Source organism: Bison bison, unplaced genomic scaffold, assembly GCF_000754665.1.
Source record: "Bison bison bison isolate TAMUID 2011002044 unplaced genomic scaffold, Bison_UMD1.0 scf7180017864376, whole genome shotgun sequence".
Classification (NCBI taxonomy): domain Eukaryota; kingdom Metazoa; phylum Chordata; class Mammalia; order Artiodactyla; family Bovidae; genus Bison; species Bison bison.
Genome location: NW_011494948.1, coordinates 9,533,034 through 9,542,780, shown reverse-complemented (window position 1 = coordinate 9,542,780; position 9,747 = coordinate 9,533,034). Strand labels below are relative to the sequence as shown.

Sequence of the window (9,747 nt, the reverse complement as noted above, 5' to 3'; positions counted from 1 at the left end):
AACGAAGATCATGGCATCTGGTCCCATCACTTCATGGGAAATAGATGGGGAAACAGTGGAATCAGTGTCAGACTTTGTTTTTTTGGGCTCCAAAATCACTGCGGATGGTGACTGCAGCCATGAAATTAAAAGACGCTTCCTCCTTGGAAGGAAAGTTATGACCAACCTGGACAGCATATTCAAAAGCAGAGACATCACTTTGCCAACAAAGGTCCGTCTAGTCAAGGCTGTGGTTTTTCCTGTGGTCATGTATGGATGTGAGAGTTGGACTATGAAGAAGGCTGAATGCCAAAGAATTGATGCTTTGGAACTGTGGTGTTGGAGAAGACTCTTGAGAGTCCCTTGGACTGCAAGGAGATCCAACCAGTCCATTCTGAAGATCAGCCCTGGGATTTCTTTGGAAGGAATGATGCTAAAGCTGAAACTCCAGTACTTTGGCCACCTCATGCGAAGAGTTGACTCATTGGAAAAGACTCTGATGCTGGGAGGGATTGGGGGCAGGAGGAGAAGGGGACGACAGAGGATGAGATGGCTGGATGGCATCACTGACTCGATGGACACGAGTCTGATTGAACTCCGGGAGTTGGTGATGGACAGGGAGGCCTGGGGTGCTGCGATTCATGGGGTCGCAAAGAGTCGGACACGACTGAGTGACTGAACTGAACTGAACTGAACTGAACATGCCTCAAAATGAGGGATGGGTAACAAATTATGTTACCTCTTTTCAGTAGATTGCTGTATGGACAGTAACCATGGTAGAGCAACTCTGTGTTGGGAAGAAAGGATTCAAGATAAATTAAGCATATAATGAAGGAAACCAAATATGTTATCCCGAAATGTGTATGCCTCTTTGACATAAACATTATTTTGAGTTGAAGCCAGTTAAGAAGCAGTAAAAACTGAAAAAATTCCCTCTTTATGCCTAAACGTAGGATCTAAATTCTCTTTTTACTGAAGACAGACTCTTACAGCTTAGAGAGTCTGCAGACAGACTTTGTTAAATTCACCCTTGTCTTCCTAGTTACATCTTTACCATTTACTCCTAGCCCTTTACCATTTGTCCTACCAGTTCTTCACAAATATATTGTTTCTTTGTCTGCAAAGTATAAAAGATTTCTGTTGTGGTCACTTTTTGGGTCTTCTTCAGTCTCTTCTGGAGATTCACATGTATGTGTATGACGTCACATTTTTATGCTTTTGTCTTGTTGATCTGTCTTTGTCAGTTTGATTTATAGACCCAGCCAGGGACCCTAAGACAGTTGATGGAAACTCTTTCCTCCCCTACAATAATATTCCATTTCAATTAAGAAAACTAGAGATAGATACATAGATATACATGGGGAAAGATTTGGAAGGATATATACAAGCTACAATGTTACGTTTGGGTGGAGAGTTTTGAGAGGGGGCGATTTTATGAATTTCTTTTTTGTTAGACTGGAATGAAAAGAAAAATAAGTTTATTTTATAGGGGCTGTATTTCAGGAATATTCACTTTGTAACTGAGTAGATTTTGCTGTTTGATTTGCAAAATTGAAAAGAAATGGAGATGAGATATTATAAATAACTGAAGGGATTGTGTCGTGTTCTTGAATATATGTAGATTTTTCCTGTAAGACAAAGAAACAAAAACCTCACTGCCTTTTTTATCAACAGGCCTTCTCGTGTGGATATGGCAACAAGCAGCCAGCACTTCTCATCATTTGATTCAAAACAGGCACCGGGACAGCCCCGGACATCTAATGTGAAAAGGTCAGGAAGAGGGTGTGGGTGTCCTGGGGGACTGGGGAGAGCACTCCAACCTTTTGGTAAATTGTGATGTTGATGTTACAATACGAATGGTGTCACAAAGAATCGGACACAACTGAAGCGACTTAGCCTGCACACGCAAGGTGGGGAGAGGTCTGGGCAGGTGTAGTGCTCATTTTACAAATTAGGGAAGGCTTCTCTGAGCTGCTCAGGCAGGGGTCCCCAACGGTGGGGTCACGGACTGGTACCAGTCCATGGCCTGTTAGGACCAGGCCATATAGCAGGAGGTGAGCAGTGGGTGAATGGGCGAAGCTTCATCTGTATTTACAGCCGCACTCCGGGGCTTGCATCACTGCCTGAGCGCCACTTCCTGCAGGTCAGCAGCAGCATTAGATTCTCATAGGAGCACAAACCCTACGCGAACCTTGTGAGAATCATTCCAACACCTCCCCTAGTCATCTGTGGAAAAACTGTTTTCCCGGAAACCTGTCCCTGGTGCCAAAAAGGAAGAGGACAGCTATGCTAAGGCATTTAGTGAGTAGATGGCCCTGTTACGTAAAAGCTGAAACAAAACCAGGTTTACCTCTTGGGTCACAACTCCCTTTTGGGCCTTTTTTATCTTAAAAATGTTTAACTATTAATTTTATTGTAAAATAACATAACCATATTGCCAGGCATCTGGGAAGGTGGAGGGGAATACGGAGGAAAGAATTATGAGCACTTTAATACAGACTGTTAGAATTTTGGTGTATTTCATTGCTATATCCAGTAGGCATGTGCTGCTGGATATAGGTGTGGTCACACGTTTTTCATCAAATATTTTGATTATTTTTCTTATTATATTCTTCTTGTAACTTTGACTTAAAAGGGCATTTTAAGAAATTATCAGAGAAAATTCAGTAAATATAGAAAAGCACAAAGAAGAGATAAAATATGTATTACCATCACCATAACTTTTTTTGGTGTGTATTCTTTCTTTTTCTCTTCATATATAGAGATATTATTAATAATTTTTTATGAATTGGGATCATGTTAATTTTACTCTTTGGTTACCTTTTTTAAGCATATCATGACATTTTTCCTTTCCACTGAATATGTTTTGTAATATCATATTAGATTATTAAGTACTGTTCCTCCCTGTCCATTTTAGAATTATTTTAGTCAGCTGTCTGTTTTTGAATATGTAAGTTGCTCCTTTATTGGTTATTAAGACAACTCTTTTAAGGCTTTAGTACCATGAAAGAATGCTTTCCATCTGTCCTTACATGCTTACTAAATTTTAAATTATATAGCACATCGTCAGCATTTTAGATTTTCCATTTGAAATTTCAGCTACTTTTGAGTGTTTTCACAATACTTGTGGACTTGGGCAGTTTTTCTTAGGACTCAACCCCCACAATATAAGAAAGGAGTGCAATATTCTAAGGATTGAGGAATGGAGCTGGAGTTGAAAATAACTTCTTAGGATCTGAAGGCATTTATTTTCCACATTGCTTTTTTATTTCATATGTCTCTGTTCATGGAAATCTGAGCCATCTTCAGAAATATGTATTCCTCCCTCATAATTGTTCTCCAACAGATCCAATAGTTTCCTAGGTAACCACTGCTTCAACGTGTATAGTGCTGAGTTTGAAAGCTGAGATAAAATAAATTAAAAAAAGTATTACTGAAAGCAATGACGAATAAAGGGTGTATGTAGCAGTCAGAGATATAAGAGATCAGGGCTGGATCAGTAGACTGGGAATTTTCAACATATGTGTAGCTGTTGAAGGCATGAACTGTACGTGCTCTTTCCAAGAGAGAGTGAAACATAGGAGAGTGGAGAAAGGAGCCCCGTGAATACAGACAATGAAAGAACAGCTAATGGAATGATAGCATGCTGAGCTGTGGAGGTTTGCGGGACAGGAAGATTCCATGAGATGGTGGCTGCACTATGGGCAGTGGGTTGGGGAGAGGTGAGTTCTGGAATAAGGTCTGCAAAGAGGTCTATATGGATACAGACTGGAAAGCGTCTTTTGTGTTTGTAGTTAGGTCATCAGAGACCTTTAGCTTCGACGGTTTCAAGGAAATGCGGCAGGAGCAAGGCTGTAGTGGCTGAAGATGAACTGGAGGAGCGAAGTAGGGAAAGTGAGAATCACCTCCTTTTTGAAGCTCTTGTCCATGAAGAGAAAGAGTGGGAGAGGTTCAGGAGTAAAACAAAATCAAGAAAAAGTAATCTTTTTTGCTAATTTTTAAGTAGAGATGAGTGAGGTTTGTTCATGTTTCTGAGTTGGAAAGGGGGCAGAGAGGAAGAAGTTAAAGATCTATAAAGGAAGAAACAGAAGGGAAGTGTAAGAAATAGAGTAAAGGTGTGTTCAAGTATTGCATTCATGAAAAGTGAAAGTGAAGTTGCTCAGTCGTGTCGGGACTCTTTTCGACCCCAGGGACTGTAGCCTACCAGCCTCCTCCATCCATGGGATTTTCCAGGCAAGAGTACTGGAGTGAGTTGCCATTTCCTTCTCCAATTGCATTCATAGGTTTCATTTAAAAATTAAGATTTTTCTTTAAAAAAAATTAATGAAAACTCCTACTCTGCCTTTTAATCAACAGGTTTTCTAATGCATTTGTAAAAATAAGTACTTGTAAATTTATTGTGAAACAGCCCAGAGGGACATCTGCAAAGCTGAGCAGTGTTCCAAAATTGAGCAAGTACGTGGGTAGTTAGACCTCTTAGAAAATAATAGTACCTTACCTCATGTAGTACTTATTCCTCATGTGACTATTTGTTCTACCAACCGCCAGTGTATTGCTCCTCCATACCAAGCCGTGTGGTAGTCAAGGAGGGAGTTTAGTCTCTATTTCATGAGCCAGCAGTCCTGGATGACAGGTGACATACCCAAGGTGCCACAGCCACGAAGTGTTGAATTGTATCCTGGTGCTCTGTCTTCTCATTTCCTGGCCAGAGCATCTTTAATGAGCCCATTTGCCTCCCTGGTTATATTTCCTCTCGTTTGTTTAGTCGCACAAAATGCATTGACAACTGTGGTTTCTTTTGATTATACTTCACTTTGAAAGAGCCAGGAAAGATTTCCGAAGAAGGATCCTGATGCTCAGAGGAGTGCATGGCTAACTGAAATGTCTTGCAACTCTGAAATTCTTTGAGTTCGAGTTAGTAATCTGTGTCCTTAAGGGCACTGGTAACAAAAGTTTCAGACATTTGTTAAGTTTTGTGGTCATCGCTTCAAATCTGTGGGCACACAGAAGCAGTTATGAAGTGACTTTCGGAAAGTTACAGCTTGAGAATGACCATGATGACTTCTGATTTCCAGCCCAGGGGTTTTCTTTACATCACACATCAGGCTTGAGGAGGAGGATGCCATGGTCATAAGCTTGCTGGAGATACATGGCTGTTTTTAAATAGTGTGGCTCAGAGGTTAAAGCATCTGCCTGCAATACGGGAGACCTGGGTTCGATCCCTGGGTCAGGAAGATCCCCTGGAGAAGGAAATGGCAACCCACTCCAGTATTATTGCCTGGAGAATTCCATGGATGGAGGAGCCTGATGGGCAACAGTCCACGGGGTCGCAAAGAGTTGGACACGACTGAGAGACTTCACTTTCACTTTCAGTTGTCACTCTAGTCCAGTTGGACAGGTGTGGTGGGCTGGGCAGAAGGGTTTGAACTTTATGTGATAAGTATGAGCAGCCCCTTGAGGTATGACTGAATATCTGTTTTAGGAAGAATAGTCTGAGAGTGGTATCCTGGGTGAATTAAAGCAGAATAGTATTGTCTGGGAACTTGCTGGGTCCTCCACAGGCCTACTGAGTCAGAAACTCTGGTGGTGAGGCTGAGCAGTATCTTTTAACAAGCCCTCTGGTGAGCTGTGTGTGTACAAAGTCACTTTGTCTGACTATGTCTGACTCTTTTCAACCCCTGGGCTTATAGCCTGCCAAGCTCCTCTGTCCATGGGATTCTCCAGGCAGAATCCTGGAGTGGGTTGCCTTTTCTTCCTCCCAGGCATCTTCCTGACCCAGGGATTGAACTCGCATCTCTTAGGTCTCCTGCATTGGCGGGCGGGTTCTTTACCAGTACTGCCAGGTGAGTTGAATGCACACTAAAGTTTGAGAGCCACCTAAGCAAAGTAGAATCGGGGGATTTTTAGAGACTATTTCAGAATTCAGACTTTATGTGATGAAGCTCTCAGCTACTGTGGTGGTGGCGGAAATGGACAGAACCACTGACCCCGAGATGTCTTTGAGAAGTTCTAGTCGCAGTTACACTTGCTGTCTTGGTCATTCCTCGTAGATCACAGGGTAGGACTGATATTCTGGAGGGGAAGGAGGCTTAGTTTCATCTGAACAGGTTAGTAAAGCACTAAGAAGGGTGGAGTTCATTGTGTTGGGAGGTGCCGAACACCTGCGTTTGTTTCTCCCTCTAAGCAGGGCTTGCAAATACATCCCCCCAGGGGCCAGTGTGGCCAGCTGAGATGCACAGGTGGTGGTTTGTATGGCACGGGGACCAGTATCTGTTTCCAGCCCATTTCCTGGTAACAAAAGATGAGCTGTACCGAGAGAACTGGTGGGAGTGGAATTAAGAGAACAGGTGACAGGTACGCTGGGAAACCTACTGGTTGAAGGGGAGGTGTGATGAGAAAGGGAGTGGGGATTTCAGAGCTAAAAATTGCCATTTGCTCTTAGAGTAAAATCCATCTTCTCTGCCCCTGTGGCTTCTGGTTTCTGCCTAATTTCTATCCTCATTTCGTCTCACTGTCTGCCACGCTCACCACATGCCCAGTTTAGAATCTCTCTTTCCCCCTCAACCTACATATTCCCACATCTGCTTTCACTCTGTAGCCCTCGATGTCCCCTCTTTGAGAGCTTTCCATGACCATCCTCTCTAATGTTGAGCCTCATCCCGCCTGCTTCCCCAAGCAGTTTCTTTTCCAGATGACTTATTGCAGGCTGAGATCATCTTCGTTACTGGTCTCCTTCAGTGTGCTGTCCCTCCTCAGGAGAATGACAGTGCTTCCACAGTCAGGAATCCTGTGGGTCTTGCTCAGTGTTGTATTCTAAAACCTAGAAGAGTGCCTGGTGCGTAGTTAGAAGTCTGTAATGTTAGTTGAATGAATTTTAGGTAGAGATTTAATTGGGAGGGAGGGAAGGTGGGGGGAGAAAGTGAGGGAAGACATAACGTCTGTAGACCCTAGGCAGCAAATGACTGCTCACTGCCAGATAGTGGAGGTGTCACAGGATGAATCCAAGAGATGTTGAGGAAGTAACACTGACAAAATTCTGTGGTGGACTCATACTGGAGGTGCTAAGCAACTTACTTGTGAAGACTCTTCCTGAGAGGTTTGTTACTAGGAGGTTTCTCAGAGAAACAAGACCAATAGGAGAGCTGTATCAAGAGACAGAGAGGTCGAGGGAGAGGGGAAGAGATTGATGTATTATGGGAATTGGCTCGTGGGGTTATCAAGGCCAAGAAGTCCTGGGACCTGCTGTCTGCAAACTTCAGAACCAGGAAAGCCAGGGTGCAGTTCAGCCAAGCCCGACGAGCTGGGAACCAGGAGCACAGGAGAGCAGAAGACAGATGTCCCAGCTCAGAGAGGGAAGAGATCACGAATTCACCCTTCCTCTGCCATTGTTGTTCTGTCTTGGCTCTCAGCAGGTTGACTGATGCCCACCTACGTCGGGGAAGCCCATCTGCTTTACTCAGTTCACCAGTTCTAAGGCTGATCTCTTTCAGAATCGCTCTCACAGACACAGAAGTAGTATTGGACCAGCTATCTAGACATCCTTTACTCATGCAAATTGATGGATAAAATTAACCATCGCAATTTCTGAGCTCCGCAGCTCACTCCTTTCCCTAGAGCTTGTCTCCTGTCTGCACCGCCCTGGAAGAGAGATGCTTTCGGGTCCCATGCGTGAGGAATTTTGTTTCTGCCAAGAGCAGCATTTCTATTCCCCTCACCTGTCCACTCAGCAATACTTACTGAGTCAACGACACTTACTTACTGAGATTTACTATGTTCTAGGTACAAGCAAAGGCCCTCGGGGTGCAGCGGCGATGAAAACAACCTCCTTGCATTTGTATCCTAGAGAGAAAAGATAGCCAAAGACAACAGGTCTACAAATATAGGCACAAGATGTTTTGGATGGTAATAAATGGTATGGAGCAAACGGAACAGTGAGATGAGATGGGCTGGGATCAGCAAGGCACTCTGATTCCCTGCTTTTTGACCTGAGATCTGAACAACAAGAGGGAACCAGCCACGAGAAGCCCTGGGGGCAGAGAGTGGGTGGTTCCCTGTAGCAATTTCAGAACCTGCTTCTGGAAGATGAGTAACTGAAGTGGGATTTTGTTTTCTTCCTTAAAAAATGAATATGGAGAGCACTGGTTGCTCAGAAGTTCAACTTTTGCCCATTGAAATGAAACATTGTACTGCTTGTTTCCTTACTGAGATATTTTCTTGTTAAGAAATACTTGTTTTGTTACACAAAACATTTTGATACCCGGTCCAAGCTAACTCTGCTTGCTTTGACAGGCCAGGGACTCTGAGAGACAAGGTGTTGAGGCAAGAATGACTATTCAGAAAGCCAGCTGACCGAGGAGATGGCAGATTAGTGTCTCAAAGTAACCATCTTTTTGGAGCCTAGATGCCAGGTTCTTTTTAATTAAATCTGGGAGAGAAAGAGAGAAGCCTATGAGGAACTAAAGTCAAAGGACAGAATGTAGAGGGAGAGACAGTGAAGAAGTAAAGTAAAAAGAATCTTCAGTTTTGCAAAACTGGAAGGGTCAGTCTTTGGAAGGAGTGTGTAATCCCTTCTATTCACAGGTGGGCAGTGTCAGATTATCTATGAGCTGAACAAAGGCTCTTTAGTTTACAGTCAGGCAGAGGGGCAGGGTCCTCTGAGGCAGGCTACTATGTATGATTATAATAACAAAAACAATGAAAAAGCAAGTCAAAGAAACAGTTTCCAACATGGAGTCCGAATTGGCTTCTCTGCAACACTTCAGAGATGGCTCTTGTTTTAAAGGGCGGACTTTCTATCAATCACAAGTAGTTTACATGATTTTCTAAAAAGGGTAAAATTATGACTCACACAGATGTAGACATGAACAGAGGTTAAAAATTTTGCTTAAATCACTAATCAGGGAGGGAACTGGGCAGATGTTAAAACAGATTCGAAGGCGATATCAAAACAGCACAAATTTATATAGGGTAAAGGAATGTTGATAATCATGATGGTGTGATCACTGACCTAGAGCCAGACATCCTGGAATGTGAAGTAAAGTGGGCCTTAGGAAGCATCATTACAAACAAAGCTAGTTGGAGGTGATGGAATTCCAGTTGAGCTATTTTCAAATCCTGAAAGATGATGCTGTGAAAGTGCTACATTCAATATGCCAGCAAATTTGGAAAACTCAGCAGTGGCCACAGGACTGGAAAAGGTCAGTTTTCATTCCAATCCCAAAGAAAGGCAATGCCAAAGAATGCTCAAACTACCGCACAATTGCATTCATCTCACACGCTAGCAAAGTAATGCTTAAAATTCTCCAAGCCAGGCTTCAGCAATACATGAACTGTGAACTTCCAGATGTTCAAGCCGGTTTTAGAAAAGGCAGAGGAACCAGAGATCAAATTGCCAACATCTGCTGGATCATCGGAAAAGCAAGAGAGTTCCAGAAAAACATCTGTTTCTGCTTTATTGACTAAGCCAAAGCCTTTGTATGGATCAAAATAAACTGTGGAAAATTCCTAAAGAGATGGGAATACCAGACCACTTGACCTGCCTCTTGAGAAACCTGTATGCAGGTCAGGAAGCAACAGTTAGAACTGGACATGGGACAACAGACTGGTTCCAAATAGGAAAAGGAGTACGTCAAGGCTGTATATTGTCACCCTGTTTATTTAACGTATATGCAGAGTACATCATGAGAAATGCTGGGTTGGAGGAAGCACAAGCTGTAATCAAGATTGCCAGGAGAAATATCAATAACCTCAGATATGCAGATGACACCA

At 43.0% G+C, this 9,747-nt stretch overlaps 1 protein-coding gene across 1 annotated transcript in view; it reads left to right on the top strand.

The window, feature by feature from the left end:
* TTC39B (tetratricopeptide repeat domain 39B) overlaps positions 1 to 9,747 on the top strand; it is a 153,429-nt gene that overhangs the window by 84,100 nt on the left and 59,582 nt on the right. Inside the window, 1 exon segment of the mRNA XM_010857028.1 lies at positions 1,654 to 1,749. Within this exon segment, the coding sequence (XP_010855330.1) occupies positions 1,654 to 1,749 (96 nt within the window).